This window comes from Lepisma saccharinum, chromosome 5 (assembly GCF_977018435.1).
Source record: "Lepisma saccharinum chromosome 5, izLepSacc3.1, whole genome shotgun sequence".
NCBI lineage: Eukaryota > Metazoa > Arthropoda > Insecta > Zygentoma > Lepismatidae > Lepisma > Lepisma saccharinum.
The window spans coordinates 72,655,428-72,667,575 of record NC_139233.1 but is presented as its reverse complement, the minus strand read 5'-3'; the positions used below and the strand labels follow the sequence as shown (position 1 = coordinate 72,667,575).

The 12,148-nt window shown below is 38.2% G+C and overlaps 1 protein-coding gene across 1 annotated transcript in view; it reads left to right on the top strand.

Annotated features, from left to right (window-relative positions):
* The window catches only part of LOC145988392 (tubulin glycylase 3A-like), a 63,618-nt gene that overhangs the window by 30,747 nt on the left and 20,723 nt on the right, over positions 1 to 12,148 (top strand). Inside the window, exons 8-10 of the mRNA XM_083123271.1 lie at positions 2,398 to 2,605; positions 7,162 to 7,252; positions 11,099 to 11,266. Of these exons, the coding sequence (XP_082979397.1) occupies positions 2,398 to 2,605; positions 7,162 to 7,252; positions 11,099 to 11,266 (467 nt within the window). The remainder of the gene's footprint in view (positions 1 to 2,397; positions 2,606 to 7,161; positions 7,253 to 11,098; positions 11,267 to 12,148) is intronic.

Here is a 12,148-nt window from a genome sequence, read left to right as displayed (position 1 = left end):
TTGTGGCACCTTACAGAAACTCCAAAGGGCCATCAAAAATAAACGGCCAGGAAAACTGTCATGAGGTGTGAGCATGCTCCATGATAACATACGCCCACACACTGTCAATGCAACAATGGACACTCTGCACCATTTTCGGTGGGATGTTATGAAACACCCACCGTACATCCCAGATCTTTCCCCTAGTGACTTTCACATCTTTGGTCCGCTGAAGAAGACTCTGAAAGGTAAGCAAGTTGTCTCCAATCAAGCGATTCAACATGCTATGGAAGAGTGGTTCAACATGAAACCAGCATCCTTCTTTGCAGACTGTATCCAGAAACTTGTTCAGCGTTGGGACAGTTACCTGAATAGTGGGTCTGCTTATCTGTAGCCTCTGTCGAAGTAATACCAGTACACTATCTTTGTGATATTGTGTATTTTCTTGCATATGAACAGTGTTAACGTCTACACCCCAGTTTATATTTCATTTGCACTACCCTTATATATATATTAATTGTATCTCTATCCTTTTAAGCTTTCCACCAAATGTGCCTGTATCGTTTATTTCCACTCATGAAGACAGCATGAATATTATTTTTCTCAGACTTCAGAATGAAATCTGCAAGATGAATTATTATGATGGTCTCCCTGATGGTGTAGTGGTAATGTCATCGCCCTGTAATCAAGGGGTTCCGGGTTCAATACCCAGTGGAGGCACATTGCACAGTGGATCAGATCCCACTTTAAACTGTAGGCCTATTCCCGATTAGCCTATCTGTGCATAAAGTGGACTTAAAACTTCAATTCAATTCAATGATTTATTAGGACTTTGAATTAGAAAAAAAAACACTTCAATTTGGTGAGACTGAGTTCTAATGTATTATGGGGTTGTTATTATTGCTTTGCTAGGTTACAGCTTAGGGATACATTGAGTAAGGGGCTATATTAATGCATGTTCATATTTTTTGTTATCAACTGTTATGAACAGTCTGGACTCATCCCTAAAAGATTTACCAAGTACTAAAATGAAATAATGAAAATATACTTGTTTATCATTTCTTGTATAACCGAGCTTATTAATTTCCTCTAAACTTATTAAAAGGCAAGGATTATATTGGGATCATACGACTTTTGAAGGACAATACTAAAGATTTATGCTTGCACACTACTATTGATGATATATGCATAAAATTTTAATCTGCAACTTTACTTTTTGCCAACTCGATCTAACAACCTTTTTTGTAATTGAATAAATATTCAATTCCTCAACTATTTGACATTAATTTCTTTGCTAAGGCACTTGTTTTTATGCAAATTATACCGGTTTTAACTACAGGTAAATTAATGAATACATGCTGTTATACGTATATAGTACGAGGGTCATCCAGAAAATAAAGACTGTTTGGTTATTCAAAAGGAAAAACACAATATTTATTGGAAAAAAAAATCTGTTACATACCTGAAGCTTCCTTCACTTCTCTACATAATCACCTCCTACATTTAAACATTTGTCGTATCTGGGCACGAGCTTCAGAATTCCCATGTTATAATCTTCTGCCACCAGTTCATTAAGCCAGGTGGTCACTGCATTCAAACAAAAGACTGCTCGAGCATTTCCTTCAAAAAGCACTATGATCAATGCAAATCGTTATTGTGAGACTCTAAGAAAAGTACGGCGAGCCATCCAAAACAGGAGGCGAGGAATGCTTTCTGGAGGAATTGTGCTTCTGCACGACAATGCCCACCCTCACACTGCTGGTGCAACTCAAGAATTGCTGGATCAATTGGGAGGGGTAATTTTTGATCATCCACCCTATAGTCTGGACCTTCCTCCAAGCGATTTCCACCTTTTCCCTAAGCTGAAAGAGTTTCTGGGCGGTAAACGTTTTGGAAGTGATGAAGAGTTGGAGAATGCAGTGACCACCTGGCTTAATGAACTGGTGGCAGAAGAGTATAACATGGGAATTCTGAAGTTCGTGCCCAGATACAACAAATGTTTAAATGTAGGAGGTGATTATGTAGAGAAGTGAAGGAAACTTCAGGTATGTAACAGAATTGTTTTTTTCCAATAAATATTGTTTTTTTAATTTTGTATAACCAAACGGTCTTTATTTTCTGGATGACCCTCATATATATATATCTTATCTTGTACTGTCTTTTAACCTATTTGTGTAATTATAACAATATAATATTCATTAATTAATTCATATATTTTCATTAGTATTTATTTAATTTAGTATAATTATCGTGTAACTATAAACTTTTTTTATATAACTTTTTTTTTGTGGGAGACACTTGGTTCGGGTGCCTGGATACTCAGTTCCCCTGCACATAATATAAACATGATATAAATCAAGTGTGATGCAGCCTGTTTTACCTTGTCTGGAATAGATTGTATATTACATCTTATTTCAGGAACACATACAAGCCATTCAGGTGATTCTGGATAAATCCAAGCCTTTCTGGACCCAGTGGAATATCGATGGGGTGCTCAGTATTTGGATAGTGAAACCTCACGCCAGCACCCAAGGACGTGGGATTCACCTGTATTCAAAACTGGAGGACATTCTTATTAATTGTTCACAACTTCCAAAACAAGGATTTGTAGTTCAGAAATATATAGGTAGGAGCAACTTAATTAATGGGGTCATTCCATACAAAGTGGTCCAGTTAAAGAGAAAAATGTTGCTCGACTATTTTTATAAATTCCAGTTTCTTCTGTGTTACTCTGATATGTGCATGGTTTGAAATACATCTATATTAATTTCTAGTAGTTTCTACAGAGCATTCCCTGACATTCGCTATGAGACTCGGCGGCAAGCGGCCCGGCAATAGCGCTTGTCTTTCCCGGCAAACGGGGTCCATGACAGTCGGTAGAGTCGGCTATTAAAATTACAGTTTTCATATTGTGTAGTAACCTTGACTACAGAAGGTGTTCAAAATGATGTCCCTCTGCTGCAACACATTCCTGGCATCTCCGAAGGAAATTGGCATTTACATGTGAAAGTTCGTCTACTGTAATTCTCCCGATTTCTCGTACAATACTCTCTTTTAACTCACAGTTGGTGTGCGGATTGTCTTTGTATACTTTATTTTTTAGATTTCCCCATAAATAAAATTCGCAGGCTGACAAATCGGGGGACCTAGAGGGTTTTTGAAACACCCGTTTCTTGTGAGAGGTGGCGGATAGATTTCCGAGGAGACTGTTCTAACTTTTGTTCTATCTCATCGAGTTTTTCCTCAGTAAGTTCACGTTGGTTTTTCTTTCCACTTTTATTCAGAACTGACCCTGTTACTCTAAACTTTTTTATGAGGTTTAATATAGTGGTCCTATGTGGAACGGGAACACCAGCAAATTTTGTTGCAAAACATCGTCGCACTTCTCCACAATTCCTCTTTCCGAAGTAACACTCCACAAAATAAATCCTTTGTTGTAATGTAAACTTTTGTGGTGCCATATTAAGCCACAATCTTCAACACACGGACACGACACAACGCAACTTCCGAGGGAGGATTATACTGGCATCAGTCTTCAATGTCAACAGAAAGGGAAAGAGAGTGAAGACAGAGAGAGTGGAAAAACAGACTGTAGCGTGTGACTGTCGCGGACCCCATTCACTGAGAAACAAAAGCGCTGACGCTAGGCCGCTTGCTGCCGAGTCTCATAGCGAATGTCAGGGAATGCTCTGTATTTATGAGTGGGTGCAGTCACTTTTCTTCTATCATATGAGTCAGTTTTTGCTACTTCATAGCTTTTTGGAAATTTGATTATCTTAGCTGCTGTAACTTATAGAGACCTGGGGTAATAACATTTTTCTTTTCAGTAAAGTAAAAAAAAATCTCTTAGGATACCTGATAAAATTTTGTATTTGGACATTGTTACTACTAATAAGATTTTTGGTTCTTTTAATTTGTGGTTGTTGCATGCATGTAAACACATTTGTTGATGTAACGTTTTAGAACACATGCTCCCTACATCAGAAATATATTTGTAGTTTATCAGTGTTGGAGTTACAGTGGATTCTTCCAAAACTTTATATAAAAAGATATGTTTACTTGCTTGTAACTAGTATAAATTAAACATTTTTTTTTTCATTGTAAGTAATACATACATAATAAGAACTACCATATTAAGTGTAATAAGTCATAAAATGTGGGGGAATGAAATAATCATACTATTCAAGGAAGATTCAACATACCAAAGTGTTTCATGTGTTGAAATGGGGCAATAGAATGTAATTTTTTTTATGGATATGACGTGCAGATTTTTCATAAAATCAAATTCCATTTCAGATGTCCATGTGATAAACAAAGCACATGGGGAAACCCATTAAATAAGATGAAAACCTCAGACAATTTGTATAAATTCAAAATTTGTTTTTCTCTAGAGTTTGTGCCACCCATTTGTTTCCAGAGCTTGAATATGGTGCGGAATAAGAAAATCATCATAAAATTAAATCCACTGTAAAATTGTATTTAAAAAAAATTCTGAACAGAGGTGAGCCAAGATTAATTCGACCCAATACTGCTGCTTGATTGATAGATACACTTATTTAACGATATGAGAAGCTCATTTCTGATATATGAATATTGGCCAAAATGAATACTATAAAAATCTGTAAAAAAATCCATAATATTGGCATTAGTTCTGATACTTAAAATCTTATTCCGAAAAGTTTGGTCATAGATTGTTATAACTGTTAAACACAATACAGTGATGTACCAATATTGTATAAGAATAACCTAAGAATGTGGTTTTGAAGATTTGTTTTATTGTAATGTTTTCAAATTAATCTCAAACCATAGCTGATTCTGTATCCGAGTGAAATCTCCCAACATATTTATGATCAAATGGAATTTTATTAGAACTGATCCATTAAATGATGCACATGTATTGGCATCGGATTCAGAAAGTTTTTTTTAAAATTTATTTACTAATAATGGCAGATACTTTTCTGAAATCTTGATCTTCCATGGGGTCCACAAAATGCCACACAACACTTTTGTGGAGTTTGGTTATCTTGGAAATTATGCAAAATTTGAATATTCCATATATTTTTCACTAGTATTGTGAAAAAAAATGGATTTTGTGATTACATAATGTTGTAATTCTTGAATATTTTAAAGCAAAACTCTTTGTAAATTGAAGCATGTGATTGGAATGCAATACTCACACACTAATATGAATCAATATTTTGAACAACTTCTAATTGTTACAATTTTTTAAGCATTGGTGGAAATTGATAAGTATATATCAGCATAGGTATCTGTTCAAAGTGGTATTGGCTCAATCCTAATCGTTTCTATTAACATTTTTATTTTTGTCATGCAAAAAATGCACCTTATATCTACTAAATAATAACATACAGGAATCAGGTAAATGTCAGAACCAGTTCCAAATGTAATCTGCATCACACCAAATGTGGAGATCTATGATGGGACAAATCAGGAGACTCCACCATTTTATGCAAAGGAAGAAGATTAAGTTCTGGGCAGCCCAGCTGCATCATGTGAATCCAACAATTGCTTAACTTGGACAATGTGATCCTGGAAGGAACATATACAAACTTCCCAGCTAGTAAATCTCATAGGACAACATAAAGACAGCAAGAAAACCAGTGATGCATAAGCCTTGCACAAAGAAAGAAGCCGAAGAAAGTCAAGCAGAGTCCCCTTCAGACAGCACATGGATGGGTGACAATGCAAATGATATGGACAGTGAATTAGAACGGAAAAGGAAAGTTGAGCAGCATCCTGCTGGTACAGATTATGGGTGAATTGCAGGAAACAAACATTGGCCAATCAGGAATCCCCCCTGCAAGATTCAGTGTATAAACCAATTAACATGGCCTATTACTGCAACAGTGGCAAGAACGACATCAAGCAAATATGGGAACTACAAGGTGCATTCAATAAATAACTGTAAAAGTAGTATTAAAAATCTAAAATTCAACCGTGATGGTTATATGTTTGTTATTTTGTGAAGGCATCTGTAAGCTATTCACAGCTGGGGCTGGCACACCTGCCTCGTGCACGGGATGCTGGGAAACAGTTACACAAGATGGCGGCACCCTTACAAGAGTGCTCCAAGCTGGAACAGCGAAGTGTCGTGAGATTTTTGTTGAGTGAAGGTGTGAAACCGATAAAAATTCATCTCCACATGACAGTTCAGTATGGTGACAACTGTATGAGTCGATCACAAGTGTACAAGTGGGTTGAGAAGACAAAAATAGAATGGCGACATCCTTCGTCTCCCAGATCGAAGAAGGTGTGTGCTCAACAGAGTGCCAGAAAGGTCATGTTAATATGTTTTGGGATCACAAGAGGCCAATTCCTGAACATTACTAGAGGTAATATTACAACATTACAAGAGGTCATAATGTAAACAGTACCACCTACTCCAACCTTTTGCGTGAAAAACTGAAACCAGCCATTCTGCAGAGACAATGTGGTCTGGTGCCCACTGGTGTGCTTTTGCTCCATGACAATGCGAGACCACAAACTGCCAATGTCACATTGTCTACCATCAAGAACCTAAAGTTTGAGTGCTTACCCCACCCTCCATATTTGCCTGATCTCGCACCTTCTGATTTCCACACCTTTGGCTCACTGAAAGATGCACTAAGTGGATCGAGGTTCCAGAATGATGGCAAAGTCCAGTCAGCGATGCATGAGTGGTTACGCACGCGTCCAAAAGAATTTTTTCCTGTGGAATCAGTGTCCTTATCAAGTGCTGGGATAGGTGGATTGAACTAGGGTGGACTATATTGAAACATAGTAGTGTAGTTCTTTTGGTGCTTGTAACATATGTCCGTTTACAACATATTTCTGATTATATATTGAATGAGCCTTGTACACTGCAATGGCCAAGAAGAAGACAGTATATGATTTCATACGTCAGAGTTCCAGTAAGGGACTGACACTTAATCTCTACAAAACCTGCCAAGATGAGCTCAAGAGGTAGTAAAGTGACCTAAAATAACCAAAACCCAAATAAAAACTGAAAATAATTGTCATTCGTTCATGAAATTTTGTGTTCGTTGCACTCCCTAGGATAATTTGGGCTCTGTGAAAGTCTAAGTTGTCATTTTATGTAAATCATAAGATAATGGGTAGAAACTGATATTTTCTGATAATACCATCATGATTTAAAAAAAAAAAATTGCACTTTTGTTTCAGAACGGCCATTGTTGGTTTACAACACCAAGTTTGATGTACGCCAGTGGTTTCTTCTAACAGACACACACCCTCTCACTATCTGGACATACAAGTAAGCAGTACATTTCAAAATAATTTATTGTGCAGAAACGTAAAATTCATTTTAGATTTCTTATTGGCAAGAATTTCCTTTGTTTCCCATGTTGTCATGGGCTCATAAGCAAAAAAATAAAAAAAATGCAGGGTCAACCAGGACTTGAACCTTGGTTCTCCGTCATATTATGCAGCCCTGGTTTCACCTGATTTTTTTTCACTTCTTCTGTTTTACCTGTGTGGAATTGCCTCAGTGTGATACCCAATGGGTAGGGACGTGAAGTTTTCATTTTAACAATAACACCAAAAAGTTGAGGAAAGCAAAAATAAAGTGTTTAAAATGTATTTGGGTAGGTAAAGGAGGCAAGTTTTCAGTGTTTTGGAATCGTGAAATAACGCGAATTTTGCCATTTTTCAGAATAACACTGAATGTTTCACTTTAACATGAAAAACGCCGCGAATAATGCAATATAAACTGGGGATAACAATTCTTCTGTTCATAAAGAACTACCTGAAGTGCGATTATATCTGTCGTTTCAAGTCTAGCTAGTGAAAGTTTGATTCAAAAGAGATTGTCATGCTTCATTTATTGTAGTTTGGCGCAGACCTGAAATAGAATTTGGGAATAGAAGGGAAGTTTCATAGTTGTGTTGCAGGGGAGGGCTTTAGGGGTTATGGGCATGTACGCGTGTGTACACAAAACGGTATTTTGAGGTCGCAGATTTTTTAGTATTGTTAGGGAAATGTGTTGTATATGACTTTGTTCAAAGATTTGGGTGATATCATTCAATAAACATTACATATTTACTTTCTGATGAGATGAAATATTTTTCCAAATGGAAGAAATTTGGTCATTTCTCTCAAAGGTAAGCCTTGAATATATTCTTTTGTCTTTAAAACTAAAATTTGTCTCAATTTTCCAGAACTAAAAAAAGAAAATATTAAGCATAGAAGGTATAGTAAAAATGCACGAAAAAAAATAACACAAATTTTAAATTAATAACACCGAGTTTTGCCCTAAACTGTGAAAAATAACACCAAATTGCAGTAAAAAATAACATCGAAATTTAGGGGAAAATAAAACTAAAACTTCATGTCCCTACCAATGGGTTGTGTTGCCTTTGAAACACTGATGATGTTGACAGGACCTATTATCTATTACTATGTATCTGATGATGTGATCAGTATCTTCTAGTCACTGTATGCCAGAGAACTGGGTTCAAGTCATTTTTTGCATAAATTTCTATTCTCTGTCGCAAGACCATGCATTGCAGCGGAGAAGGGAAGTGTGGAATCGAGTGGGCAGAGCGAAGCATTACAAGCTGCTGCAAAGGCTGGTAACTGCAGTTGCTTTCCCTCCCCTCCACACAATCCCATTCCCTCTCTCGTGTCCATTGGTGGTGCCAACTCGCGCCACTACTTGCGCAGAGATTTGTTTTTGTTCATGTGGATGTTTAATATTGCTGCTTGTACTTTCATCTATTTCAACAATTTGTCATTCATCCTCATTGTTAAAATTCACCTAAAGGTACGAGGGTGAATGAAATATGAACGAGCCTTGATTGGCTAAGCATCAGAATGGGTAGCAGGGTGTGATTGGGCATGTGCGGCTGGTAGGTGGGGCTGTCATGATACAGGAACCATAACAGCCGGCGTGTCGCATGCTTCGTTTAGTATCTCTCACGATGAGTGAGCAGAGTGTGCCAGTGTCTGTTGCACAAAGCATAATCATCAAGTTCCTCACACAGAAAAACGTCAAACCGGCCAAAATTTACCGAAGACTGCAGGCTCACTTTGGGAATGGTACCCTCTCGTGGGCAAGAGTGAAGTGTGGTGTAATTAATTCCAGCAAAGCCGTGAACGTGTTGCAAATGAAGTGCACCTCCGTCGTCCTTGCACCAGTGTGACGAATGACAACATGGCTCGTGTTCGTGAGCTTGTCGAACAGGATCGCCGAGTCACTGTGAAGCAAATTGGGGCAGAACTTGGTGTGAGCTATGGAAGTGTCCAATCAATCATCACAAAGCATTTGGGCTTCCTCAAAATCACAGCTCGGTGGGTTCCCAAGCTGCTGAATGTTGCTCAAAAAGATGACCGAGTTCGCATTGCTCGCCAGCTTCACACTCGTTTTGATGTGGAAGGGGAAGTGTTTTTGCATCGCATCGTTATCTGTGACGAGACATGGGTGCATCATTACACCCCAGCATCCAAGCGTGCCAGCATGGAGTGGAGGAGGAAAGGCGAAGGAAACCTCGTGAAGGGCAAAGTTTGGTTGTCTGCGGGGAAGGTGTTGGCCACGGTGTTTTGGGACTGGAGGGGGATCCTACTGGTGGATTTCTTACACGAACGTCGGACCATCAACGCACCCTACTACTGCGGCCTCCTGGATCAAGTTAAGGTGCAGTATCGACGCAAACGACGAGGCTGTCCCATCCGCCAGGTCTTGTTCCTCCACGACAATGCCAGACCCCATACAGCAGGTGTTACGCAGCAGAAACTGGTGGAAATGCACTGGGAACCGCTTCCGCATCCACTGTACAGCCCAGACCTTTCACCATGTGATTTTCACCTGTTCGGACCCCTCAAAGAAGCACTTGGGGGCGAGCAATTTGCGACCAACGATCAGGTGGAAACCTTTGTGCGCAACTGGTTGGCTACCTGCCCAACTTCATTCTACGACAACGGCATCAAGAACCTACCACAATGTTGGGAAAAATGTATCACTAAGGGCGGAGACTATGTAGAAAAATAGGATGTGGCAATGTCTCCGTTTCCTTCAATAAATTTTGTTTTCCCGCACAAGGCTCGTTCATATTTGATTCACCCTCGTAGTACAGTGACATGAAATAAAAACCGTACTTTGAATAAATATGTGTAGAATTCACCATGGTTAAAACTCCCTGTTAATATTTTTCATGAAGTGTGTGTCATATCGGTGCAATATTGTTACTGTCGTGTTGGTAAGAGGAAAAAAAGATAAGCTGTTAATCAGCTGTGGGTTGGAGAATGTACTGCCCCAGTGCCGGTAGTTTACAGCCTTGAATGCCTATGTGGCAGCACTTCATAAAACAGTTACCAGCACCAGCAGATTTTCTAATGATACTTTATTGAGATCCAAGCATTTTGTAGTTTATTGGTCAAGGTAATTTCGTATCAGTCTGTGCCTAATTATTATTATCTGCATTATAAGATCTTGTTGCACCAACACAGGCGTTGGATTTCCCTGGCATTTGATAAAAGTGCTGTGTATGCACTGGAGACAAATTAATTAGATTTTGATAGTAGTAGTGTACGTTTAACTGAGAAATGGGAGAATATAGAAACAGAACATTGCTGATATATGCAGTAAACTATTATATCTAAGACTGAGTCGAGATTTATATATCACAAACGGTATCAACCGAAACCAGTGGTATCAATATTGGCAAGTATCGGTTGGATTTTATTTACTGATACCACCTGATGCTTTTCCGGTGTCCTTGTCTTTCACATGGTCTGTAAAAATCTCATGTGACATTTCTGCAGAGTCAAATTATTCTGTAAATTGTGCATAACTTGAAGTTTCCATTTATTTTGCACTAATATTGTGTGAAAAGTTATATTTTGTGATTCCATAACAGGTGTTTTAATATTCTGTTGTAATTCTTTAATATTTTGAATTTTTCAAGCATCAATATCAGTATCGGTGAAAAGTGAGTATCACCATTGGTATAGGTATCGATTGCTGTGATTGTACGTTGTTAACAGATATGGTTTTTTTTGTATATAATGCAAAGATAATGTTTTGTGTATGTATAATGCAGTGTTGGCAGACCTGCTTGAATTTCAGCAAAGTTCATGTACGTAAAGCTATGATTTCTTTCAGGGAATGCTACCTGCGTTTCTGCTCTCAGCAGTTTAGCCTGAAAGATTTTCATGAATCAGTGCATCTGTGCAACAACAGTGTCCAGCACAAATACAGGAATGGTGAGCGAGATCCAGCTTTACCAACTCAGAATATGTGGGACATCAGTACTTTCCAGGAGTATCTTGAGTAAGCTAGTCAGTTTTGTCATCTTCGAAGTAGTCCCTTTCTCAGTCTATGCACCAAATCCAGCATTTCTGCCATGAAAGGAATGATTCTTCTGGGATGCTGCGCAGCTCCTGTAGCAAATTTTCCTTAATGGTGTCAGTGGCTTCAAAACAATAACCTTGGAGAGTGGATTTTAATTAGGGGAACAATAAGAAGTGTGGTGGATATGGAGGTTGGGGAACAAGCGGCATCGAGTTCTTGGGGAAAAAGAAAACTCTCTTATAGTCATATCTGATTTTGATCCTCTGACAACAGCTGTAGCACAAATTTTGCCCTGAGGCGTCGCATTTTCATAATGTCAGCAACCAGAATCTCATGACACACAGTTTTGAGATATTAACCTCTTCAGCTACTTCATGAAATGTCAGGCTACAGTTGGAGCGAATCACTTCATTATATTTTTTTAACAATTGAATCAGTTTTTGACATTGATGGTCTTCCTGAACGGGCATTATCTTCAACAGAAGTGTACCATTCCTTAAAACGTTTCCACCACTGTGTTGCAGTCTCTTCTAAAGATGAATCTGCAAATGCTATTATTAACATCTGAAGTGTCTTGATAAAAGATTTTCCGAGTTTCATACAAATCTGCTGCTCCTCTGACTCACTCATTTCAGCCTCAAAAGTAAAATCACAAAACGCAGTCAACATGTGTTTACACAAATGAACGTAATGCAACAAATGAGGATAGATCAAACTGATTTCAGCAGACAGTACACAAAACTTGCCGCTACAGGGTTGTCCAAGATGCATTCAGATTCAATTATATCAGTTGGCCCGTAATTTAAAAAGTATGTGAATTTTCAGGATAGACCTCGTACATCCTTGATATTTTGTGTAAAA